We start from the raw sequence: 25,419 nt of genomic DNA on the forward strand, positions 1-25,419 counted from the left end.
TGCTGACATGTTATTCCGGAATGTCCATTGCAGTCCATTGCAGCCCACGTCACCGGCCAAGGCCAATCTCAATGTCACCATCATCGTCATGTTATTCATGTTGTAGTAGTAGAAGTATCGTCAAATGGGCATACAAGTCACTTCCCCCTTCCTCCTCCCCTCCCCCCACCAAATAATGACCTAGGTAGGTGTCTCTCCGCAATGCCCTTTATATACCTGCTTGAATATGGCTCTGCACCCCAAAATACAGTCGCTTGCTCGTTCAACCAATGCGACCAAGCCTCCTCGGTTAGATGGTAAAGTAGGCCTCCCAGGAGTAAGAGATGCATTCAAAACAAAATCGCCGGCGGGTATCATCCTTAAAAGCGTCCCCCCTCCCCGCTCCCTTCCCATAAACATCCTTGAAACCCCCTTTTATCCACCTAATCGCACTCGGCAAAACCCGCCTAAACCTGGGTCACCACCCGATCCCTAAACTCCGTCAATTCTCAGGCAAACGCCATGTCTTCTTAATTTTGAATCAAGGAACGCTGAGGACGTGAATCAATGAATATTTCGGCGAGCTCCGCTTGCTGTCATCTTTCGCGCACATTCACACACACACTCTCTCTCTCCGTGTGTGTGTGTCTCTCTCTCTCTGTCTCTCTCAGAAGGTGTTGAGTTCGTAGAGGGACGGGTCAAGCCCCGTGAACGGCTTGTCCACATCCACAAGCATGTCTTCTGTGATCAGCATGTCATCGTTCGGGAACGATGCCATCCCCTCGAAGCTGTTGAGTTCCATGTCCATGCCGAAGGCCGCCATGCCGCTCACGAGTGTCGAGTCATCGAAATTCTGCCAGTTCATATCGATTTCGAGGTTCGCTGTCTCCGGTATGTCACTGTTGGGCTCGGATGACCCGCTATCCTTGCTCGCGCTCGACTCGGGCGTGTCCTCGGGCGGTGTCGTTGACTGGTACAGGGTCATGTCCGAGATGACTCCGCCAGCCGCAGGGTCGAACAGGTGCATCATTGGCGCCATCAGGCTCTGAGGGTCAATGGTTGTGTTCACGAGAGGGTCGACCGCCTGCGAGGGTTGGAAACCAGAGGCAGCCTGCTCAGACACGCTCTTGTCCCCAGGCTTCGGACCAGCCACTGCCGCCTTGTTGTCACCAGCCCTGGCACCTTGTGTTGCGCCTTGTTGCTTGACCGAGGTCTCGCGTGACATGGGAGCCGCTTCTTCTGTGGCAGCTTGCGGCTGCGGCTTGGGCTGGCCCTGCTCGTCCAGCCCGAAGGCTGCAGCAAATGACTGCTGCATGAACTGCTGCGGGTCCTCGTATGGGAGCACGTGGACTTCCTGATGATGCTGCTTGCGCGCCTCCTCCGTCGGGAACCCCGTCTCGGTCATCTCGCATCCGGGCTCCGTACATATAAACGCTGGCTTGGGTGCTGGCTTGGGCTCTTTCTTCTTCAGGTCCGGAGATGTGACCTTCGTCTGTGGCGATGCGTTCTGGCTGGAAACCGCAGGTGATGACGCTTGTCCATTGGCCGTCTTGATCTTCTTGCGCGCGCTTGGGAGCTGCAGCTTTTCCTGAGTAAGAGGGGTTGAGGCAACCCAGAGAGGCTTGCCGTCTGGTGAGGCGGCCCCGAGTGGGAATGGCGGCTGACTCGAGGTAGGAGCTGCTGGTGGTTGTCCACTCTTGCTGTTTGACCTCTGGTGTGCTTTGTTCAGAGCTTGAGTCTGCTTGGCCAGGTTTGCCTCGTTCAGAGGTGTCGGTACTTGGTTAGATCCCGGCTGATCAGTCCGCTGGGGTTGTTGGGCTTGCTGAGGCTGCTGAGGCGGGACTGCCGGTTGGCTCGTTGCAGCTCCTCCGGGCTGAGGTGGCCGAGCTCCTCTCTGGATGGACGCTAGGTCCTTGTGGATGCTCTGGCATAGTGCTTGCGCCTGGCTTATATCTTGCATCGTCATCGTCAGGTTATCTTTCAGGGTCGACGACTCCTTGTTGTTATTATTGGAGTGGTACTGATTCATCACTCGCATACGCTGTAATGAGAGTGATCGGTTAGCACGCAGATCTTAGACTAAATGGAAGGAGCTTGGAACATACCGTTCTGAGGAAAGCCCTCAGCCTGGCCTCGTCTCTGGTTGCTCGGAACCAGGGGTTTATGGCCTTGCTGTACTTGTTGATCTCTTGCGAAATCTTGCCGATGCCAACCGCCAGCTGGTTTCGCATGTCCGGAGTCATGGAGACCTCGGGGAACCTTTGAGTTTCGAAGGACTTCAACTCTTCCTGGCAGATGGCTCTGAAGCGTGCCATCTCCGGCGTTTGGTTCTGGTTTCGCAGAGCCTCATACCTTTGCCTTGCCTCTGGGGTCATCTTCGCTATCTGCTCCGGTGTAAAGTTTGGAAGGTTACCGGCGGGAAGTTGGACAGACTGAGAAGCCGGTCTCTGATCATTGGAATTTGGCTGTGTGGGAGCCTCGAGATCATCGACAGAGCGTTTGAGGTTGTTCTTCGGCTGCGAGGCCGCCAAGTTGTTCGGCGGCGCAACCATGTTGGGCTGAGGGGGCCGGTTGGCTTGGGGCCCGGCAGTAACAGGAGTCTGGCCAGGCTCTGGCGCGGACGCAGGCGCCGAGACAGCCTGTCCTGGCTGCATACCTTGCTGAGGCCCCGAAGAGATCGGAAGGGCACCTGGCTGCGCGCCGAGTGTTGTTGCAGGTTGACCGGGTGGTGGCTGACCGACCATTCCCATCGCTTGTCGCATTCTCTGTAACTTGATTCTTTGAATAAAGAGTTTGATCTGCTCCTCTGGAGCATCCCTGAAGTTCTGTTGTGACATTCGGAATTGCTGGATCTCTTGAGGAGTGACATCAGGCGTCGGGGTGTTGGGTGGCAGGTTTGCAAGAGGATTCGCATTGGGGGCTCCAGGTTGCTGCGGACCGCCAGCCTGTCCGTGGTTCACGATCATGCGTTTGAATTGAGCCAGCTGGTAACTCCTCAGCATTTGCTTCTGCTGGTCGGGTATGCCCGCGCCCGTCTGTGAGACCCAAGCCTTAAATTGTCCCCATTTCTTAGCTTCCGGCGGTACCCCAGGGATAAGCTGCATCACCTGAGGAGGCAGGTCCATGTTGTCCATTATCATCTGCGCTTGTGGATGCTGCAAAGGATTGGCGCCACCGCCACGGAATCGATTCATCTGGTTCTGGAGGTTAGGCTGTTGCACCGTAGGGCCCATTCCTCCTTGTGGCGGCTGATGCATGCCGTTGGCCATCGGGTTTGCAGCGTTGGCAGGGTTCATGGGGGCTCCCGGCTGCATTTGCCCTGGTCGCAGCATGCCTGTGCGCTTCCACTTGGAGAACAACTCGTTGAGCTTCTCTGGCGGCAGCTGACGGAACTTTTGCCTCTGTTCAGGGTCAAGCTGAGAAAGCATTTGTCGAATGGCTGGGTCCTGCGGCATGTTGGGGTTGCCAGTCATTTGCCCCGGGCCTCCCGGCTGGTTGAAGCGAGGATCAAGTCCCTGGCCGAATTGAGGGTTTCCCGGCTGGCCTTGGTTACTTCCCATCTGTCCCATGGCGACTGGTGGCTGTCTCACAGGCGCGTTCAAATTATCCATCGCCGGGCTTTGCGATGCCGGCATGGGACCGCTAAGCCCTCCTGGTTGGCCCTGTAGGCCCTTCGCCTGGGCCGCCGCCCTCATTTGTGCTTGCGCGTGCGAAGCAGCCATCTGTTGCTTCATCTGCTGCTGCTGCAAGGTGAAGCCGTTCGGCATCTGGGGCTGGGGCGTTTGGTTTTGGCCTTGAGAGAACATGTTCTGCGACTGCATGCCTGTGAGAGGCTGAGGCGTAGCATTGCGTCCAGGGCCTGAGCTCGCCGGGACAACGAGCTGGCCTGCCTGCTCGGCCAGGAGACCTTGCTTCTGCTCATTCATAATGCTCTCCATGTTGTTGCCGTACGGCCCCATCTGTCCACCTTGCTGGCCCATGTTGTTCATCATATTCGGATTTGTTGGGCGCTGTGGTCCGGGCTGCATTTGCATGCCAGGCGTGTTGGGCGGCATTCCCTGCTTTTGCTGCATCTGATTTCGCCGGGCCAAGAGGAACCTCTTCTGTGCCTCTTGGTGGAACAGCAGTGCCAGAGGGTTCTGGCCTTGAGCCCGCATTTGTTCAAGCCTCTGAGGTTCCATTCGTTGTGCAAGGGTTTGCATCATTTGCTGTTTCTGGGCATTACTTGCCTGCTGCATCAGGTTCTGTGCCAGTGCCTGAACCCTCTGCTTATCTGCATCGGTCAATTGCTGTTGATCAGGGCCGCGCTGGGGCCCTTGAGCCATAGGAAACCCGCCTTGTCCTGGATTCATCTGCGGGTTCATGCCATTGCTCAGGCTAAGACCCATCTGAGGGGCCTGCTGAGGCATTTGAGATAGCTGCATGGGATTTTGCAGTTGATGAAATCCTCCCGCCTGATTGGGACCACCACCCCTGCCGGCCATTTGGGCCTGAAGCAGGGCAGCTTGTTGTTGTTGTTGCTGCCGTTGATTCATCATCATCAATTGCTGCTGTCGCTGCTGTGCTGCCTGGGCGTTTATGGACTCTTGGAGCTGAGGCACCTGCCCCTGGCGCCTAGCGTGCATTTCTGCACTCTTTTGCCTCATTCTATGATCATAAGTGACCTGCTGGTGTCAATACGTGATAAGACTCGGAGTTTGTTGTGCTCGAGATGGCTCACCTTATCTGGTGACTCCCTAAAGGCGTTCTGCTCAAACTGAATGCAAAGGTGAGCGAGCCTTTGCCATGGCTGGCCTGGGGTTGCGAGAACAGCGCTAGTGATCCTGAATGGAGTGACTGTCAGCTAAAGAAATGAGGGTTCGATGAAGACAATGAGAGAAGTGCAACAATAGAAGCAAGAACCATGCGGGGCGGAGACAATACGGCTGTCCAGCCAATTGCATCTGAGCTGAGAGGAACTTGAAACAAACAATAAAATATCGCAACGGGCGACACTTACAGCTCGTGAGCCTTGCCGACACGCTCCGAGATTGCGACGGTTGTCTGCCAGCCGGGGCCGATATATGGGGCGCTGTTTATACAGTTGAAGGCGAACTGGCTGAAGTCCATGCCCGGGCCTGACATGGCGCCAGCAAAACGGTTCTGCTGCTGTTGCATGAGGCCCCCAGGCATCTGTTGCATAGGTGCGGCCATTGCCGCCAAAACTTTCGGGGGTAAATCCCAGAGTTAAAGTTATTGCGATAGGATCGCAAGGTGAGGTGGGCGGGTCGGGCGCTGCTGCGCTGTACCTCTCACCGTTTGCAAGTCGGGGAGGTTCGTCGCCAAGAGAGGGACGGACAGGCGATGATGGTTGTGATTGTTGAATGGGTATGAAGCAATACAAGTGATTCCGTCGTGGTGGTTCTGACAAGAAAGTCAAGACCCGTCACCCGGCTGCAGGCTGCCTAGCCTTGTCTCAAGCGGAGCCTGAGGAATCGGCCGGGGGTGCAGGGAGGGTTGCCGATGCAGCCAACCCGACGAACAAAACTTGCGTCTTGGACGCTAAGCCGTGGAAAGGTTCCAGAAAGGGGATCCAGAGACGATCTCATCCACGCAGCAGGGCCGCAGCGACGATCGGAGGATCCAAAAGACAATAAAGCAATGCAAGTTTCCAGGCCGGTCGTCGACTCAACGGGTTCTCGTATCCCGACAAAGGCAACGGTGTTTCTGATTATTTTGATAGCACGAAGCAGGTACCGTCCTGTCCTTTTCAGTGGCCGGTCGAGACGCGACGGCAACTTTTGCACACTCGAGTTGAATCCAAGGGGCCCAAGTCCGTCGTGCTTCAAGATGCCTCGCCGGTTGTGACAGTGTTCGAGGGTGGCGTGGTCGGCCGGCTTGTGCTCCCGAGAAGAGACACGGTACAGCGTAGTTGCACGGATTGAAGGCACCGGAATGCAGTCATGTAAGAAGCGAACGGTGTCTTGGGGTTTCGGTCGCGGCGGGTGAGGGTGTGACAGCGATCGGGATCGCGGCGGTGGGTTCGCAGGGCGGAAGCCTCTTCTCGAGACGGTTCAAACTCGGGTCTGCTGGGAATATATAGCGACAAAGTGCTATATCTGGTACGAAACTGTGCCCTCCAGATAAACAATGAAAACCTCGCCGTCGGTACCGTGGTCCTCGTCGCGCGACAGTCTCAGGGTCGGGGTGAGTCAAGAGGCACCCAGTTGGTCGTGGGTGGCTGCTGGGTCCGCCGCAGTCAAAGTTCACCGGAGCTGGCTGTCACTGGGCGTGGCAGGGATAGGTGCCCAGGGCGACGGTTGGTTAGGGTGAAAGCACAAGCGCAACGGCTGGCAGTTGGGGGAAGGTCAGGTGTGGTTGTCGTCGTCCAGATTGTGCGCGTCTGTCTAAGCCGCACGATGCAGACTCTGTCGACGCTGGGGGAGACGACGAGAGGAAAGCAAGGCGGATGAACCGCAGGTGTTGATGGGGTGTGGACAGGGGAGAAAAGTAAGAGGGAAGCGGGCTCGCACGAAAGAGCAGCAGAAGAGGCAGCAAGCAGAAGAGGCGGCGGGAGACAAGACCAGGCCCCTCGCTGGTGCAAGTTTAGCGTAATTGGAAGCGGCAGTGGAGGTACCTGGGCCCCTGCCCTGCTGGGGGTACCGGGTACCATGGCCCCCCATGCTCCTCACGTATAGTGTACCGGCCGCGCAGCTCTGTCCCCGACATGGACGGCGCTACCCTGCAGTCGAGAGGGCTGCCACAGCTCACGACGGCGTCGAGGGCTGCAAAAAGACAGCTCAGAACCGGGGAATCCAGCGGCCTGCGAGCGCTCCGGCGCCAGAAAGCCGTGTCAATTCTGCTCGCAATGTCGTGATCACAGCCGGGAGATGGTTGAGGCATGTCGTGGGCGGGCGTCTGACACTTTGGGGTCGGAAAGTCCTCTCTACCGAGCTAGGGCGGTACTCCCAAGGTTCGATAATCGAGCGGCGAATCCCTGCTGGCGGGTTGCCCCATGACACCCACGCGCCTCACACCCCCAGTCCACCTGGTGGGTGTGAGAGGCCAGGCCAACGAGAGAGAATAGACGAGGACAGAAGTGTGTGTGGTGTGTATGTGTGTCTGCCCACGCATACTACAAGTAGGTACGGAGTACTTTGATACGCCCTGCCCTTGCCCTTGCCCTTGCCCTTGCCCTTGCCCTGCCATACCCTGTCCTGTCCTGCCCTGCCCGCCCTGAGCAATCATACACATACTCCGTACATACGTACAGCTGCTGAAAGGGTGCTCGTCCGTCCCCGCTAGAGAAGATAGTGTAGACATGGTCTGGCAGGAAGCCAGGCGGGCGGGCAGTCCAAGGCCAGCTTGGGGGCAAACAGGGCGATCGCCTCGACAATCGGCAGTCCTGTGATCAGCCAGTGGGGAGGCACACGGATCTCGAGAGAACCCAGACTGCCTGCACGGTACAGCATAGCATATATGCAGCACTGATACCTCACAAGCCCATGGGGCATTGCGACTGCGACAAGGGTGCGGGCAGCTTTTTGGTGTTGTTTTGGATGGGAATGCTTCGGGTACAACGCAGGGCCTATCGGGAGACTTGCAGCGACATGCGGTGATCCCCCCTCCATGCCTCCATATGGAGGGGGAGGGAAAAAAAGCTGCCAGGGTCGCTCTTGGGCCGCCACTTTTACATTGCATGGCATGACTTGACATGACAGTGCGCTACGAGCATACTCTCGCCCGCAGAACAAATGAGTCGAGCTGTGAGATTTGGAAAAGGACGACAGGCAAGAGGGGGGGAGGCAGCAGCCAGCAACAGCCAGCAATTGTTGGGCCAAGGTGAAGAAGGCAAGGCGCAGCTGCCATGCGTGTGATGTGAGAGCACTGTGCAGTGTGTGCAATGTGTGCAGTGTGTGCAATGTGCCAGTGCGTACAACGCGTGGAGTCCAGAGTTGGGCGGAGGCAGACTCAGAGACGGGAGTGCCCACAATTACCTTGGAAGCTGGTAAATAGCGTCATACAGGGATGACAAGAACGCCGTGCTGCATCCTCCTTGCCCACTGCCATCTGTCCCTAGTCCTACTGTAAGTGTGTGTGCAGCCCTGGCAGCCAGGCAGCCCAGCTCATCCCCCTCCTTCTCCTTGGTTGGGAGCTGCAAACACCGTACACCGTGGGCAGTCGATGGGCCACAGGATACAAGTGGCGATAAAGCCACGGCCGGCGGCGTTTACGTACTGTATCAATATGCAGTGTGGTGCAGAACGAGTGCAGCGTGTGAGCGCTTATTGTTTCCCGGCGACAGTGGACCGAGACTGGCTGGCTGGCTTCTCTCACCCACTCCTGTTGGCCCGCTCCGCTCCCATCCCAGAGCTGTCCACACACGCGGTGACTAGTAGTAGGTGAAAGGGTGACAAGGGGGATGTGGACGTGGATGCGCATGCGGATGCGGATGCGTACGGTGACAAGGGGAATTCGAGATGCTACCTACTCATTACCACTGCTATGTGGTGGTGGATGGAGGAGACCGAGATTGCTACCGTGTATATCCTCGCATAAGCAGGTGTTCGTCCCTTGGGTACATACATCTACATACATGTCGCCGCACATACAATGAATGCGCATCCTCCGCAGGTGTACTGCAAAGTCAGGGTCTAGGTCGTGGCCTGCCATCATCTCAAGCTGTCCCAACCTGCCGTTGCGTTGCAGATCCCCAAGGCATACCGTCCTGGGCACATTCTTGACGAGAGGTGCATCATGTTGGCAGAGGTGCCTGGGTGAGACTGGCTGTGTCGCGGCCATTGGCTGTAGGCCAGCCAGCCCACCTCTACACAGTATCTCTTTCTCTTTCTCTCTCTCTCTCTCTGTCTGTATGTGTGTGTGTCTGTCTGTGTGTGTGTGTGTGTGTGTTCGCTCTGGCCCCCCCTGGTTCCTGACCCTCGACCCTCGCCTGCTCTCTCTGCCACCCGAGCTCGAGGGGCAGCCATACAGGACCACGGTCAAATCAGCCGGTCAATGCCATGGGATGGAGCAACGACGCCAAGCATGCCTCATCACCGAAACCCTCTCTGGCCGGCCAGGATGGGCCTACTGCCGTCCCTCTGCCAAAACGCCTACCTTGGTTGCCCTACCTGGTAAAAAAAAGATGATCTATCTGCGTACCGTGCACTGTATACAGCCCACACGTTTCCCCAGCCTAGCCGCGACGGTTGCAGTCGGGTGACCATCAGCTGTCTCGTGTCATCGTTCATCGGCCTGCGGTAACAGCACCGCAGAGCACACAGATGGGGCCCCTTCCGTCAACTTCGGTCAACCCACCAAGCCTTGCCCTCTCACCGCGCCAAATTTGGCCCCAGTCGTGCCAAGCCGTCGTTGGCAACTGGTAGCCGCCGTTGTCAGGGGTTGGGCAGGGAGGCAGAGCGAGAGGGAAGGGAAGAAAAAGAGACGCGCATCCGCTGTTTCGTGTGCATGGTTGCCGCAATTGAGAAGGGGTGGGTGGCTGTTGGGATTACCTCCTCCCCAGAGGACCCCAGAGGGCGCTTTGGGCGGACGGCGTCACGTCAAAATGGGACACAAGAGGTCCCTGGTAAGCCTGGATCCCCAAAGGGCACGCCTGCCCGCCTGCCTGCCTGCACGGAGGACCCAAGCTCCAGGCGGGCGGGCTGGCGGGCTGGGCGGGCTGGCTGGGATAGGCAGGTTCCCGCCTCGCTGTCGCTTGGGGGGAAGTGGACATGGCAGATCCCGGCATTTGGCTGTCAGGCTAAGCCCTTTCCGATGAGACCAGAGGTTGCCAGGGCGCGGATTAGGGACGCTTGCAGGACAGGACCCCAGGTGAGATTTCGACTCTGCTGGCGGGCGACGTGCTTGTTGCAGTGACAGGCCTGACTGATTGCACTGTACTGTGCCATTGGCGCCTCTTTGCAATCGATCGATCGGTGTCTTCTTCCCGACAGTCTCCCGGCGAGCTAAGACAACATGATAGCATCCCTCGAGGACTCGTGGCGGGTTCCTCAACACGATACTGTTACGACGTGTGCGTGCAGCAGAGACTGCTCTGATGTTCTGTCGGTCACGGAGACTCCTGCGGTCAGGAAAGGGACCCCCAGCTCCTGATCGCCACAAAAACCTTATTGCCCTGGTGGGCGAGGGACGACATTGGCAGCGGAGACGGCCTTGCGCAACATGCAAGGGTCTGGGTCTGTGCAAGATGAGCACCCGCAGCCCCTCTTCCAGGGGGATGCCCAGATGTACACAGAAGGCACTTGAGACCCCTTCGAAGCCACAACGCGGCTTGTACACAGTATATGGCTTGTGGGATACCAAGGCGCCTCGTAGTGAACGCCCGTGCCGACCGCCGACGCCCACCCAGCTCTTTGGAGGGCTGCGCCGGTCTCTTATTCTGTCCAGGACTCGGGACGAAAGAAAACTGCTTCACTCTGTTGGTTCCAAGCTCTGACCCAGACAGTTGACATTCGGATCTGGGCCCAACCGAACAGCCATCGCCTCGTTGCGGACCGGCTGGCAAAACAACACGTTCCGTGGCGATCTGTACATGACAGCCGACACCTGTGCACACATACCAGCCAGCGTGGTTGGGTGTACACACATACGGCATGTAGCACCTGGCCCTGCAGGTCGCTGTGGCCGTCTTCCCTTTTTTGCCGGGAGCTGCGTCCACGGATGGCTGATCTGAGTTGGCAACTCACGGATCTAGCCAGATCTGGACTGGCCGTCACGCAAGCCTGCCACCGGCGTGGGCCAGAGCTGTCGCGGTGGTGCCCGGTAGATCACCCTATCCTATGGGCAGTCTACCCTCGATCTCTCCCTGTCCGTGTGCAAGGAGCAGAAAGCTTGCGTCGACTACCGCCAGCCCGCCGCCGCAACAGCATATAGAGTGGCCTTGATGAGCCAGGTCGACTGATGAAGGGTGGCAGGAAAGCCATGCAGATGCCACGCCGTCACCGGGCCAGGAACCGGGGCCGGCTTGTTACCACACAGTAGTAGAGGATTGGGAAGCCGTTGGGCATGTCTAGTGTACACCCCGCTGCAATATCACCCGGCTCGTGCACAAAAGCACGCACATTACGAGCGCGGAAGATACAAGACAGAGGCTGCTGCATCAAACTGTTTGGGACCTTGGGCCAGTTGGCACCGGCTTCCGCTGGCTGAAGTTGTTTTTAAACTCGACAATTGTTTCACAAGACTTCCTTGCGGCCTATTGTGGGGGCCGGTGACCGGGAAGCGAATCTTCCATCCTGGGCGATCCAGGCTCGGCCACTATCACCAGTGAGGTTTGAGGGGTCTTGACCCGCCCGGTCTTGAAATGCACCACGAGTCCCTCGTGGTCATGGTTAGGCGTCTCGTGTCGGAGCAGAAGGGAGGAGGTACCTGCTCCTGCCAACGATCCTACGGCCGTGACAGGTCATTATTTCCTCAACGCTGTCTTGCACGTTCGAGAACGGACAGGGTCGAAGGGTCAGGGGATCCCGCCCGCCAGACACGGGAGGGCGTCCGCTGTCAACAACCAGATCTGCATCTCCGCCTCCGCCAGGTGAGGATGGGGATGTCGTGCAGCAAGCGAGCCAGCAAAGCGGACGAAATGGAGACACCTACCGCAGTACTCGGGAGGCAATGGGCAGCCCTCCAGCCCTCCAGCCCTCCAGCCCTCGTCCGGACCAGCAAGAATCTGACACACCTGTTGATGTGTGATCGTCGCAACTCAAAATTAACCGTCGAGTCTAGGGGCAGGGTTGCTTGTCGATGTGCCAGGAACCGGGGGTCGCATCACACATTTTGCAGCTACCTGGCTCTCCCAGGGCTGGGACTCGTCGATCCGTCCCCAGGAGCCCACCCACTAGCCCGACTAGGCCGCCGTTTCTGGGCTAGGGCCGTGATCAGCGCCGCCCCAAGGAAGCACCTGCGGCGAAAGAAGCTTGGAGCGAGAGCAACGCCTTCCCGAACAGAAGTACGGACGAAGCTGGATGGGAGGTCGTGCGTGGACGGCCGCAAACACCACCTAGGTGTCGAGATGGAGGGCTCCAGGACGGCATTCAAAGGAACTGCTGGGTGGCCTGGGTCCCGGAATAATTGTGTGTTTTTGGTTGGCGGGCACGGTCATGGGCAGGCTCATCTCAATCTTCCAGGGGCCCCCACTGGCCAGTCCGAAACGAGCTTCATCTCTTATTCGTATGTTCCGTTCCTGTCCTCAGTGCATCAAGTAAGCTCAATGTCAGGTCGAATAGGGTGAGAGCACTGTAGCAGCCCTGGCGGCTGGTACGAGTTGCGGCGTTGGTGGTTGGTGGGCTTTGCAAGGCGACGCGAAATCGAAGAATGCTGTCCGGTACTACATTGATCTTCGGCCGGCGTATTTTTGACTCGGTTGCAGGGTGTTGGTGGTGGTGGTGCAGAGGTGTACACAGTACTGTGTAATAGGCGCGTGTAAGTGGGTACTAAACCAGATGCCTTTTTGGTCCAAGATGCTCCAAACAATCTTGTTCGGCTGCTGAAGCCAACTGCTCTTGCATGCATGTAATGTACCTGGAATTGCTCTGTTGATGAGCGAGCATACATACAGTGGCGGTTTTGACTCCAAGGCTGTGAGTGATCCTGTCGGTCTGAGCCAGTCGCCCCCATCCGAGTAAAGGGTGCCGTGCCACAGACCAGCTCACCTGCGCCTGATAGGTCGCCGGGGCCGGGTCATGCAGGACTGAAGCCTGGCTTCCTCACCCAGCCTGCCAGCCCGCCCGCCTGCCCGCCTGCCCGCTCACACGCGGACGCTACTGTGTGGTGTGCGCACCTGCGCGAGAGCGTGCGGCCCCTGGGCCCGCCCTGATGTCGCATCATGCAAGGCTCCAAGCGATCAGAGGCAATGGGTGACAGGCTGGCCGGGTAGACAGGCCGACCAGCAGGTGGTGGAGGGCGGATGGTCAGTGGGCGAGAGGAGAGAGAGCCGAGGCTGCACACGGCCATATAGCTGATACTGCAGATTCTCCGGTGCGCTGGCATCGAGATGTAGGGCTGAAGGGATCATGTGTCTGCGATGCAAGGAAGTGAAGGTGAGAAGCGTCGACCATGGGCGTTGCTTTGCGCACGCAAGCTCGACTAATTCCCCGGACGTGACTTCAGCCCTCAGCCCAGTCGGGCTGTGTTGCCGAGCCACTCGCCGAGCCCGCTCCCGACGTCACCAATCACGGGCGAGACAGGCCGCCCCAGGTGACCTCGGAAGCCAGCGCAGGAGGAGACGGGCAGCGTATCTGAGGTGCAACTTCGATTGTTGAACGATTGCAAGGCGACCAAGACAGACGCCAAAGAGCACCAACGAGCTTGCTACCTATCCTCCTGTCCGCCCACCTTCACAAGCTTTCTTGTCACCTCAATCTGCTGCCTGCCGGATCGAAAACTCGAGTCGCCCCATGCTCAAGAACACCCTGGTCTTGGGCCACTTCTCATCAACAGTATCAGCATCAGTATCACTCTTGTCCGTGTCACGACGCTGCCTTCTCATCTCGTGTCGTCGGGGCATTTCCACAACACCGGTCAACATGGCGCCTCCCAAGCCTGCTCAGGACTTCCTGGACTTCGTGAACGCCTCCCCAACTCGTAAGTCGGACCTGCCTGGTGAGCCAATATCAGGCCTCGGACAATTGCTCACACGACATCAGCCTATCACGCTGTCGCTTCTTCCGTGAAACTCCTCGAAGCCGCCGGCTTCAAGGGAATCAAGGAGAGGGACAACTGGTCCTCCGATCTGCAGCCCGGCGGCAAGTACTATCTCACACGCAATGGTTCCTCCATTGTCGCCTTCGCCATCGGCAAGAAATGGGCTCCTGGGAGTTCAATCGCAATGATTGGCGCCCACACTGACTCTCCATGCCTGCGTATCAAGCCGGTGTCCAAGAAGACCAACGCCGGCTTCTTGCAAGTTGGCGTCGAGACCTATGGCGGGGGTATCTGGCACTCCTGGTTCGACCGTGACCTGTCAGTGGCAGGACGTGTCCTGGTCAAGGACTCGGGCGGAAACTTTGTGCAGAAGCTCATCAAGGTCGACAAACCCATTCTACGCATCCCTACCCTGGCCATCCACCTCGACAGGTCTGCCAACTTTGATCCAAACAAGGAGACCGAGCTATTTCCCATCTGTGGTCTTGCGGCTGCCGAGCTGAACCGGACCGGAGCAAGCGGGAAGGAGGCAAAGAAAGAGGAGCCCTCCGAGGCTGATGGCGACGGCGAGTTTCAGCCCCTGAAGGCGATGACCCAGAGACATCACCCATATCTCCTAGAGATCATCGCACAGCATGCTGGCGTTGAGACAGATGGCGTTATAGACTTCGAACTAGTGCTGTACGACACTCAGAAGTCCTGCTTCGGAGGCCTGAACGACGAGTTCATCTTCTCTCCGCGGCTCGACAACCTCGGAATGACGTACTGCTCCGTGGCAGGTCTTATAGAGTCGGTCAAGTCGGAGGGCGCTCTGGATCACGAGTCGTCCATCCGCTTGATCACTTGTTTTGATCACGAGGAAATCGGTTCCACCTCCGCTCATGGAGCCAACTCGAACCTTTTACCCGCTGTGCTTCGGCGCTTGTCAGTCCTGCCCAGGGGCCACTTTTCCGAGTCCGGCTCTGAGAAATCCTATGAGCATGTTAACCCAGACGATATTGCGACGGCTTTTGAACAGACGCTTTCCACTTCTTTCTTCGTCTCTGCAGACATGGCACACTCAGGTGGGTAAAGGGCCTCACCCGCGAATTTGGACGCGGTTGCTCACTTTCAGCAGTGAACCCGAACTATCAGCACAAATATGAGTCGAACCACCAGCCTGAGATGAACAAGGGCACGGTCATCAAGAGTAAGCTCCTCCTCGATCAATCTCTGGGGTGGCCCCGTTTCGAATGTGGGCCTCGCTGACCCAATCGTAGTAAACGCGAATCAACGATACGCGACGAACTCTCCTGGCATTGTCCTCCTGCAGGAAGTTGCGAAGAAGGCAGGCGTGCCTCTCCAGCTCTTCGTGGTGCGGAATGACAGCTCATGCGGCAGCACCATTGGACCAATGCTTTCGGCAAAGATGGGTGTGCGCACCCTTGATCTCGGCAACCCGCAGCTTTCCATGCACTCAATCCGCGAGACTGGCGGTACCTATGACGTAGAGCACGGGATCAAGTTGTTCGAGTCATTCTTGTCCAACTACACCGCTCTCGAGTCCAAGATCCTCGTTGATTAGAGGGAAAACGAGGCAATGCGAGCGGTATGCCGTTTGGCAGAACGTCTCTAAAGCCAGCGCTGCAGTTGCCCTTATGCAAGTGGCACCCTGCTACTAGCCACGAGGCCGAGTGTGGTCAGCCAGAGAAGAGGATCCTGGTTAAGTAACTTACTCTGGCTTTGTACAGTTTCATGTGGGATCGGAGACATACTGCCGCGCGCAGGACCACAGTGTGGACTCCAGCACTTATGGAGCTCATGTACCTACGACGGCAACGCAAGGGACAAGCACTCAAGCCTGGAACCGAACAGGTTCATGTGAATACATATAGCAATTTCCCTGTCTATTCCAACCGCATTCAACACAATATCCATCTCTTCTCGCACAAATGTAAAACTTTGAGTGACCCTCTCATCACTAACTTGCGTCCAACAAGAATCAATCCATGAGACTTCCTGCGGAGACTCTCTCCTACATCGTTACCCACAGGCCTGCTGACAGTCGGCGCGGCCAGAATTCCTCTTGTTCACGTGAACGACCCCCTTCTCTCAGATCCAACAACCAAAGCCCCTCCCCAGTCCCCAGGCCAAAATTAGCCTCGGGGTCAAGATCCCCCTCCACCTCGCAGGCCGTCTCGTGTTATCTTGCTCAGCATATGCTGTCCAAACCTCATTTGTTCCAGCCTGTGGAATGTGAAGACCTTATCTCGTTCTATGTTAAATTGCAATTTCTGTTGGTGACGTCCTCTTGTGGCGGGTTAATGTGGCGGGACAGCTTCGCACGAACTCGCCGAGCCACGGGTTGAGGCATATGTCCTTTCTCATTGTGGTTTTGTCCCCTTTTTCTTCCACTTGCGGCCGCGTTTGTGTCTCATAGCCCTTGGCTCAATTGGCGGCGAGTACAACAGCCCATCAACTCTCCTCGCCGACGTGCCGTTCATCTGCGGTTGGGCGACCGGCACCGTGGAGCTGGTGACCTGAGATGTCGGCTCATCGCTTCTTTCCTGATCGGTGGCGGCCGTTGTGATGACGGCTGCTTGATCACCAAGCCCTAGGGGCTGCTCATACGAGTTAGCAACCGTTTCCTGGGGGACCATGGGCGTGCTAGAGCCCTCCGCGTCTTGCGGGTCCGCAGCCTCAGCCCTCGTAACCGGCCGAGGGCTGTTTTCGATCCTCGGGTCGTCGTCGACCAAGCCTGTAGGGACTAGACCCCATGCTCTCTCGGGGTCCACATAGTCGCGCTCCCACAATTCCTCACTGGACCTTTCCACGGATTTGAGGAACTCATTCATGTGCATGATCCCCCACCGCTCGAAAACCTCTTCGCTAAGGAGCATCTCCAGCACGTGGACGTGGCTCCTTCGCAGCAGCTGCCCGGAGTGGGCGTACCACCAGTGGAACCTGCACAGGCTGAACGGGGTGGCGACCAAGTCGACCGCCCTCTTCTCGCAGACAGTGTTGACGCCCGGCCGGTCGTCAAAGTAGTTAACCGGCATCCGCACGGCATCCGGGTCGTGGATCCGGCAGTGGTCGCATGAGGTTGGGCGGCTCAGGCCCTCGAGGGGCTTGGGGATCCGCGCGAACAGGCCCTCGGCAGGGCCTGATGGGGCCCCATGTTTACTCTGCCACATGAGGTAATGTGAGGGTAGCTTGTTCTTCAAGAGGTCGTTAACTCCGTCTATCTTCCATCGGTGGAGATCCATCAGGATCACACGTTCAGGCAATGGGCGAGAGATTTTGGCCACGAATTTGTTTTTGATAAGTGCCTCCATGCACGCGAAGCCGTCGAGGCCGGCGAAAATCTTGCTCTCGTCCAGGTTGAGTTTGATGGGCACTACTTTCGCGCCCTCAAGGCCGGCATCCTCGCTTCTAATGGGCCAATCCGGGTGGTAGTAGGTATTTCCCTGCTCCCACTCCCATTCCGCGACGACGGGGGCAAGCTCCTTTCGGATGAATTCGACATCGCCCTCGAAGAGTGCTTTCAGCTTTTTCTTACGATCCGCGGCGTCTTTACTCCAGAGGTTTTCGTATTCGACTGTTATTGGAGGACCCGTGTGGTCGATGGTCGGGTCGGCCAATAGGGCAGAAAGTGAAAGGGGCATGGTGGATGCGTGTTCGGAGTCCACTGTCCGAATAGGTGTCTCAGAGGTTCGAGTTTGAAAAGTACGGACTAGTCTTCTGTTTGAACGCCTCTTACCAGGTTGAAATCAAAGTGAGGAAAAGGATTGAAAACTATAGAAAGGTGCTGGGGGCCGGGTGCGACTGCTTTAAAGCGATATCATTTCCTTCAATTTTATTACTGGGTTGATGGCTACCGACTTGGTCTCAGCCGGGCCTTTGCTCTAAAGTGCCCTAGGGCGGTGCGGTTGTCAAATTTAAAACTTTTGTTCGAAATTCACGGCGTGCAAAGAGGCCAGAGCCAGTCACGAATGATTTTGGGCGAATCCATTCAACTCATATTTTTAGCTGGACATAATTCTACCTGGTGCCATGCGCACCTATCGTATTCTCACCATTGTTATCGACACTGTATGTATTTTAAACGCCGGGTCTCAAGCGTTTACTACCATATGAAGGCACTATATATATCCTCAGACATATGCGGAATAGAAGCGAAACTAGATAATTCTATTATAACCAAAATGTTTCCTGTGGCCAACTCTTTAACACACAAAACATTTAAAGTCTCAAGAAAAGCAATCCTTGCCATTTGGATCTCATGGAACGTCCTACAGTGATGGTACGGGTCTTATAAATTGCTAGGATTAACTTCTTTTGGCCTTTGAAGACTTTTGGAACCCCGTCACTGTGTGTGCGGGGGCTAAGAACACTTATTGTGTCTAGTGTCTTGTGCTAAGCATCTGATGAAGAGACTACGGCAACTAGGTAGTCATAGCTTGGTGAATGTAACAGGGGCGGTTCTCATCGGGACCCTGGGGTTCCCTCAAGAAGCATGTGCACTTTACAAGGTTGGACGAGTCCAGCGAGACTAAATGAAGATTCACGAGCTTTTTACAACCTAGTACACTGTCGCTGCAGTCTGCCAGGCAGCTTTTGCTGTGTTGAATACCGCCGTCCAGAATTACTCTTCAACAAATGGTTTGTCATGATCCTAGGTACATTCTTTCATGCTTGACTCCCTACAACTTATCATAAGTTGGCTGTTGCACGTTTGGAAAAGCCACGGGATAGCTAATGATAACCTTGGAAGTGTTGTTGTACTGACTGATCGCAAAGACACTTCCAAACAAGCAACATAGTAGTGGTCAGGCACTAGAGAAACTCGGTTAGCCACTACCTCGATATATGCATACCTCCCCGTTAGCGAGACGACCGAGTCTTCAAGGTGCCTGCTTATTATTCATCGCCAGTTCTCCAACAGCGTATGATGATAAACAACTGTGTTGTGTAAACTGGATTGGGGGGATATCTTTTTTTCTCTATCTATTCATCCAAAGTAACAGATTCATCTGTTTCAACCTGCCTATGCTTGTGCTCTCTTTCTCTTTCTCTGTCTGCGAACCCACCGCATGTGCAATCAAATTTGTCCAAGCGCATGCTACACACCCATCCACACCAAAAGCTTGGACCGTGTGCTTGGCCCAGTACCCAGACTAAGTATGTGTATCGCTGTATTGCAAAACTGTAGAGACGAACACCGCTGTCCATCCGAGTTCAAGCTCGCTGGTAGCGACACGAAACCGCAAACTCGACATTGCACATGGACCTCTGCCTTTGAAGAAGCGTGAGAATATCCTACTTGCTCCCACTAAGCCTTGTCAGGTAGTTTAGGAACGCCTTCTTGTCAGTCGAAAGACACTGCAGGAACTCGTTCCCGTCTATTCCCAGGCTCGGGAACAAGCTTGACTGCAAGTGTCGGATGAAGGCCTCGCCAGTCTTGGCGTAGATGGTTTGCTCCAGCTGGACGATCTCGTTCATGACCTGTCGGGTCTGTGCGTCCGACGGATTAAATTGCGGGTCCCGCAGAACCTCCCAGCAGACGGGGTGGAAGCGTTCAATGACAAAATTGTCGAAGCCCGGAATTAGGGGCGCTGGAGAGCCTGTGGGCGGCGAGGGGTTGTTTGAGATAGTAGCGACGTCCGCACCACCCCATACAGATGTCATCTTGATCATGAGCCCAAAAGCCAACCTGCTTGTTGACATGTTGTTGTGAGAGACGGTTCTGGCAAGCGCCATGATGGAAGAGATAAGGGATTCGAAGTATCCTTGGTTCGTCTCGCTCACGAGCACTCCTCCTAGATCGTGCTGGAGGATGATTTGGACGAAGTGAAGGTACTCTCTCTTCAGCTCGCCCAGTTGAATCTCGTCATCAGTGCCGCTGGCCGGCTGCGACAGGCCTTCGAAAATGCGTTGCAGTAATGGAGTCAGCAGGAGGTTGAGGATGTCGAAAATTTCACCCTTGAAGTTAAAAACAATCTGCTCCAGCAGGCGCAGGAACATAGCCATCTCATCATGCGATGAACTCTGGGACAGCAATCCCTCAATCCACTGTGGCAGCTGAGGCAGCACAGTTGCTCCAAGCGCGCCCAGAAGTCGGGAGAAGGCCGAGCGGCAGGCGGTCCGGATTTCGCGGTTGGTGTTCAACTCCTTAAGCGCTACGAGGATGGCCTCTGCCACACGGGAGAACACTTCAGATATCTCCTTGGGTGGCGATGGCTGCTTGGCTAGATTGCCGCCCGACGACGAATCAGCAAACCCGTGGGCTAATATTCCCAAAGCTGTGATAATGTGATGGACTTGAAGAATAGCTTGCGCGTCGCCCGACTTTGCTCTCGGCAAGTTTTGCTCCATATCCGCAAATAGGGGCTCCATGATTGTCCGAGCGTATAATACTTGCTTGTCGATTGGGGTGCCACTGGTTGATGAAATGCAGCCAATGGCTTCGAACAAGTAGCATTGGTTCGTGAAGGCGGCATCCGCCGAGTGGTCAGATTCGTCGGAAGACATGTCGTCATCTGCTTCGTCGCCGGGCACTTCGGCCTTGATCGCCAGCAAATCACTAATAGACTGGATGACAGTCTCCGTCATGCCTTGGACCTGGGCACGCAGGTGCTTGACCAAGCGGTAGAACAAGTACCACGATCTCATGCGGACTCGGACGTGGTCGTGGTGGACTAGGCGGACGAAGTTCTCTAGAACTCGTGGTATGTACTCCTGGCGGTTCTCGAAGAAGACAGCATATCGAACGCAGATCTCCATGTACTGCAAAAGGATGGCAGGGTGTGGGAAATTGGAGATATCTGTGGAGTGTTGTCAGGATGCATGCAAAACTAGAGCGAGGGAACTTTACATGGCTTACCTGATTCTACCATCTTCGACATAATCACCAGGAGCCTCTCGGCGGCAGCGCTGTTGGGCTGAGACTTGCCGGCGAGCCCTGAGTTCGGCAGAGCAAGCTCCCCAAACAGATACATCTCATGCAAGGCCAGGTCCAGGTCCCTCCAGTCCATCTGGGAGCCTTGTTGCTCAAGTGTCTGGAACGTGTTCGCAACGAGGTTGCTCAGGATCTCCATGTAGACGTTCTGGTCGACAGCAGCCACGCTCTTTTGCAGGTTTTGCAACCGCTTTCTAAGTTCTTGGAATTCTGCCTCGTCCGTTTGCTCGTCCTCATGGCCCCATGATGCGGTCTCGTCGTACCTCATCTTCATGATGATAGCATTGAGGATGTTTGGGAGCAATTCTGAGTACCGAGGCGGCAGAGGGCTGATCTTACGGAAGAAGGTGAGGACATCGGTCAAGGAGGGGATGACGGAGGAGCAGACCTCGTCAAACTCGTCTGAGAAGAACCGGAGGAGCAGGGGAAGGAAATCATGCAAGTGCTGCTCGGCTTTGGGGGCGGAGTCCTCACTGAACGATTCAAGCACTTTGACCACGTCCACCATGACTACATTGACAAGCTTTGCCACAGCTTCGGCCAGGTCAGTATCGTATTTGGGCGTGCCCCTGTACTGGTTCAACGGTGGGCTGTTGACAAGCTCTGAGACGATTTGCTGGAGGCCGAGGAAACCAATCAGCTCCATCTTGTCGGCGGGCTTCATCTTTTTTGAGGTGATCTCTGTGTAGGCATCGACAGCGGCATCCCGGACCTTGTCGCCGTCGCCCTTGGTCCGGCCGATGAGAGGCAGGAGAAGGTTGATCATGTCCTGCTGGATCACCAGCGTGATATCAATCCACTGCACCCACTTCCCCAAGACCTTCAGGGTCATCTCGACGATCTTGTCGTTCTGGTCCTGGTACTGCGCCAGGATCTCCTGCCAAGAGCGAACGACCTTTTGCATGTCTCTTTCCCTCACAAGATCCTTGAGGTCGACATTGCGATTGGCATCGTCTGGCTGGCGGGAGATCAACTGGTCTGCTATCTCGTCATGGACAGAAAGCAGAATACGCAGGTACAGTATACATCCGGCCGGGTTGTCCCTCCTGTCGCTGCCCGGAAGGCTGGTCATGGACAAGAAATCGTCCATGAAGGTTTCCCATCCTTGCTTGTACAGCCGAACAAACAGAAACGTCAAGGTCTGTGTCAGCTTGTTCTGTATGCCCGTCGAGTCGAGCTGGTCCGGGTTGGAGGAGTAGCTCCGCTTGACGTAGTCGAGGAAGGTATCCTTGAGGGCGGCCAGCTGGCCCGGGTCGCTCTCGATTATGATGGCGTTGTTGACGACCTCAAGGCAGACGACACGGACGACCTCGATCGGTTGAGGGTTGCGGACGAACAGGGAAACGCAGGCCTGCCATCCTGACCGGTCGGCCCTCAGGTTGGCGAGGAAGGAGAAGGCCTGCTGCTTGAGAGCCTGATCGGACTGTGGGTCCCATGCTATCTGGATAGCATTCTCGATCTGTCCCATCATGATCTCAAAGTCAGTTCCAGGGTTCCAGGCGGCACGGAAACGGGGCACGAGAAGGAGCACATGTCGAGCTGGGAGGATATGCCCGGCGGGGGCGGGAGAGAAATCTGCCGTACCTGGCTCTCCATAGTGGTGCAAACTCCTCAGGGGAGATTCGCCAGGAAAGGGACGTCGAGCTCGGGAGGAAAATGGTCGGCGCACGAGGGATGCTATGACGTGCGAATCGTGTACGTTTGTAGGAGGCAAGCATGCAGCATTGTATCTTGGGTGGAGGCGGGGCAGCTATCAAAGGCTCATGCTGGGGCCGGATGAGCAGAAGAGATCTAAGGCAGCAGGTAGGGCAGCACAGTGCAGGCTGGGCGCGCTCGGCAAAAAGTCAAACCACGCAGCCGTGGGGCCTAGGTTCCCTGGCGGGCGGAGACGCAATTTATGACGAGAGGAGGGGCTGTTGACAGTTATTGGCTTGAACCGGCTTGGGCGTTGGAAGTGGACAAAAGCAGCAGGGCGAGAGGGTTGAGTTGGGCTGGGTTGGTTACGGAATATCTCCAATGGTGGCGGCGCTCCCGCCCTGCCCGCTGCCCGCTGCCAGACTGCCACTGCCCACAGTACCTACCTACCCTAGGGTAGGTACTTGGCAGGCAGGTTAGGTACTCGTCCTCGTTGGTGGGGCAATCAAAATAAAGGGCTTGCAGCGGCTCCGGGGCTGGGCCTGTCAAGCCTGCTATCCTTGCTCATCCGGGCATTCATCCCGCTAACCGTTTAGGCCTTCCTTTTTGACGGCACATGGCCACGTGCCGCATTGTTCATCCAAACATTTCCTGTGGTTGTCTACATAGCATCCAGGTGCAGGTCTCACACCAAGTGCCTGCACTTCTCTGCAACAAATTGAATTATTTGTATTTCTGGTCCGCTCTCCGCGCAGCGGGTCAGTATTAGGGCGGTTGTAGTGCAAGTTGCTTAAGACGCCATAAAAGAACTCGTGATGCTTATTTTATGGTGCATGTGATCACGGTGCAATGGCAGCGTGGAAAGTATCTTATTTGCCCTGGCACCGATAGCCTCGTGCGGGAACACGGCCACTGGTCAACTTTGCAAACCAATGCAAGCCCACGGTGAAGAAAAACAAACGTCCCCCATAGCGATTAAAGGTCTCAATGCTGCCCTGGACGGTTCGCAACCGTCACTGTATCCATAAAACGCCGGCCCTGACTTCCCCGAATCCTCAAAAGCGCAACCAGCCCTAGGCCGTCTTCTTCTTCTTCTTGGGGGGCGAGCCTGCGTCTTCACCGTCGCCCGCGTCGTCGTCATCGGCAACCCCGCTGTCCGCCTCCGATCCACTGCCGGATCCGGAGCTCTCATGGTCCGAGTCGAACTCCTCTGCGACGTCGGATTCTGACTCAGTGTGAAAGTCCTCGTCAACACTCTCCTCGTCCTCGTCTGCTGAGCCGCGGTCCGCCGCGCCGCCGACAACCTCCTCGTCCGAGCTCAGCTCCTGTGCACGCAGCGCCTGCTTGAGCAGCTTCTCATCCTCGTCGATCTCATTCTTGACACGCAGGCCCTTGAGCTTGAAGAATGACTCGAGTGCCTTCAGATCGTCCCGATTAATGTTGCTGAATTGCTGCGACCCGGCCCCCTTCATCTGTACTGTGATGTCAAAGGTAGAAAGAGCCGACACGGCGCCGCTGACACGGGAGAACGTGACAGACTGTGTCTGCTCGTAGGAAATGTAGGTGGCCGGTTTTGGCACGAACATGAAGGCCTTCTCCAACAGGTAGAGGAAGCCCTCGCTAGCCTTGATGGAGCACTTGATCGCCTGCTGTTGGCGGTGGCTGTTTAGGGAGTTAGTAGCCATCTTTCCCGAATCGAAACTTGGTCAACTTACGTCTCGAAGTCCTTGGCTGGCGTGGAAACCTTTTTGTTAGACAGACCCCGGAAGATCTTGGTCACCACCTGGTGCATAGGCTCCTCGTAGTGCGACTCGAGTTTACCATCATACTGCTCCTTACGCATTTCCTCGCTCATGTTGAGATCGATGGTGCTCTCGTCGTCCCGCTTGAACTGCATCACAACAAAAGGATACCGCGTCTGCCCCTGGCGTAGAGGAGGATCCAGGCCGATAGTGAGAAGGAAGTGGACGTCGTCCGGCTTAGGGAGGACCATGAACTTCTTGACAGCATCGTACTGCACCTTGTAGTCATATGTCTTGCCGCGAAGTCGGAAGGACGAGAGGTACATGTCGATGTCGAAACGGCCTCTGGGCGTAAGGTGCAGGACGTCCTGGAAGGTGGCGACGGTGTCGCCAGCCGTGTCGCCGATGTCCGCCTTGTCCAGCAGGGTCTGATAGAACAGCTGAGCAGCTTGGACCTCCTCCTCGTCGGCGTCACTACCAGCCTCCTCGCCCTCGGCCTCCTTCTTTGTCGTTGTTCCTGGGATGTAGAACCGCATCTCGACCATCTGGTCCATCCCTGCGGCTGCCTTGCGGCCCTTGGTGGCAGTGCCGTTGGCCTTCTCCCCGTCATTGTTGGCGAGCTCGACAGCGATCTCGTTTCGGCCTGCCAGGTTGGTGTTGGCAATCTCTGAATAAGGGATTTCGAAGGCTGGTCGGTTTTGGACGCTGAATGTGAGCTCGCCCTTCGTGAACTCGGCCTTGCCCCAGTTCCAGCCCCGCAGAGAGTGGTCCTTGGTGTCGAGGGCGTGACCATACCAGTTCTTGAAGATCCGGGTCAATCGCTCGTGATCCTGTGGGGTTTGTTAGGCATTTTCAGACCGTGTGAGGGTGTCTGTTTGTGTGGCGAACCTCTTGTTGGAAGCCGTCAAGCTGCATCACCTCGGAATTTCGCTGTAGAATTTTGACCTCGTAGCCCTTCGAAGCTCTACTCCAGTGTGCGCCTGCGATATTGCTCGATTCGAGAGTGACTGCATCACCGCCGCCCGCGGGCTTCCAACCGAGACCGGCGTCGGAGAACCGGCATTTGCCGCTCTCCTTGGACAGGTCCAAGTAGATGTTGTCGAAGCTCTCCCTAAGGTCGGGCATCTCGTATTAGCTCGTCTGGCCATGCAAGCGGCTCAAGCGCCATCGGGATCAAGGCAAGTTGGGGGGGGGGGTTGTTGAGGATCCCACAGTGGGAACACGTACATCGACATCTTGAAGCCTAAGATTGGGTTGATGAATGAAGATGCTGGAGGGTCGCTGTGGACTGCCGTCGCAATTGCGGGAGAGAAAAGTTGGAGTTCAACCCGAGTGCTTGCATGAAAAGATGCCCGCCCGTGGTGCAGCACACGCGCGACGCGTTAAATGGTTGCTGGTAGCCTGCAGGGAGCCGCCACCCGCTAAAGCTACAAAGGCACGGGCCAGCTCACCCAAGCTCCCAAAACACCTAGGTAACCAACCACCTGG

At 56.4% G+C, this 25,419-nt stretch overlaps 5 protein-coding genes across 5 annotated transcripts; 1 reads left to right on the forward strand and 4 right to left on the reverse strand.

Moving 5' to 3' along the window:
• Nucleotides 1-72: 72 nt before the first annotated feature.
• On the reverse strand, nt 73-6,475 carry KVR01_008400 (uncharacterized protein). Its single transcript, XM_044791191.1, has 4 exons — nt 4,979-6,475; nt 4,700-4,802; nt 2,085-4,643; nt 73-2,020 (listed from the first exon to the last, which is right to left on the reverse strand). The coding sequence occupies exons 1-4, from the start codon at nt 5,170-5,172 to the stop codon at nt 647-649; spliced, it is 4,230 nt and encodes a 1,409-aa protein (XP_044642167.1). The 5' UTR covers nt 5,173-6,475; the 3' UTR covers nt 73-646.
• Nucleotides 6,476-13,040: 6,565 nt separating this feature from the next.
• Nucleotides 13,041-15,549, forward strand: KVR01_008591 (aspartyl aminopeptidase). The gene is made up of 4 exons (XM_044786177.1): nt 13,041-13,557; nt 13,620-14,681; nt 14,735-14,806; nt 14,877-15,549. Exons 1-4 carry the CDS (start codon nt 13,371-13,373, stop codon nt 15,179-15,181), a joined length of 1,626 nt encoding a protein of 541 aa, XP_044642358.1. The 5' UTR covers nt 13,041-13,370; the 3' UTR covers nt 15,182-15,549.
• Nucleotides 15,550-15,980: 431 nt separating this feature from the next.
• Nucleotides 15,981-17,261, reverse strand: KVR01_008561 (uncharacterized protein; the record flags this gene model as incomplete). Its single annotated transcript, XM_044789033.1, has 1 exon — nt 15,981-17,261. One exon carries the CDS (start codon nt 17,259-17,261, stop codon nt 15,981-15,983), a length of 1,281 nt encoding a protein of 426 aa, XP_044642328.1.
• Nucleotides 17,262-18,545: 1,284 nt separating this feature from the next.
• Nucleotides 18,546-22,589, reverse strand: KVR01_008689 (Ran GTPase-binding protein LOS1). Its single transcript, XM_044787527.1, has 3 exons — nt 22,139-22,589; nt 20,480-22,013; nt 18,546-20,420 (listed from the first exon to the last, which is right to left on the reverse strand). The coding sequence occupies exons 1-3, from the start codon at nt 22,148-22,150 to the stop codon at nt 18,916-18,918; spliced, it is 3,051 nt and encodes a 1,016-aa protein (XP_044642456.1). The 5' UTR covers nt 22,151-22,589; the 3' UTR covers nt 18,546-18,915.
• Nucleotides 22,590-22,893: 304 nt separating this feature from the next.
• Nucleotides 22,894-25,319, reverse strand: KVR01_008617 (FACT complex subunit POB3). The gene is made up of 4 exons (XM_044782315.1): nt 25,159-25,319; nt 24,820-25,042; nt 23,905-24,761; nt 22,894-23,851 (listed from the first exon to the last, which is right to left on the reverse strand). Exons 1-4 carry the CDS (start codon nt 25,164-25,166, stop codon nt 23,263-23,265), a joined length of 1,677 nt encoding a protein of 558 aa, XP_044642384.1. The 5' UTR covers nt 25,167-25,319; the 3' UTR covers nt 22,894-23,262.
• Between the last annotated feature and the right edge of the window lie 100 nt (nt 25,320-25,419).

The sequence above is a fragment of the Diaporthe batatas genome (genome assembly GCF_019321695.1).
Source record: "Diaporthe batatas strain CRI 302-4 chromosome Unknown Contig00010, whole genome shotgun sequence".
In the NCBI taxonomy this organism is placed as follows: Eukaryota; Fungi; Ascomycota; class Sordariomycetes; order Diaporthales; family Diaporthaceae; genus Diaporthe; species Diaporthe batatas.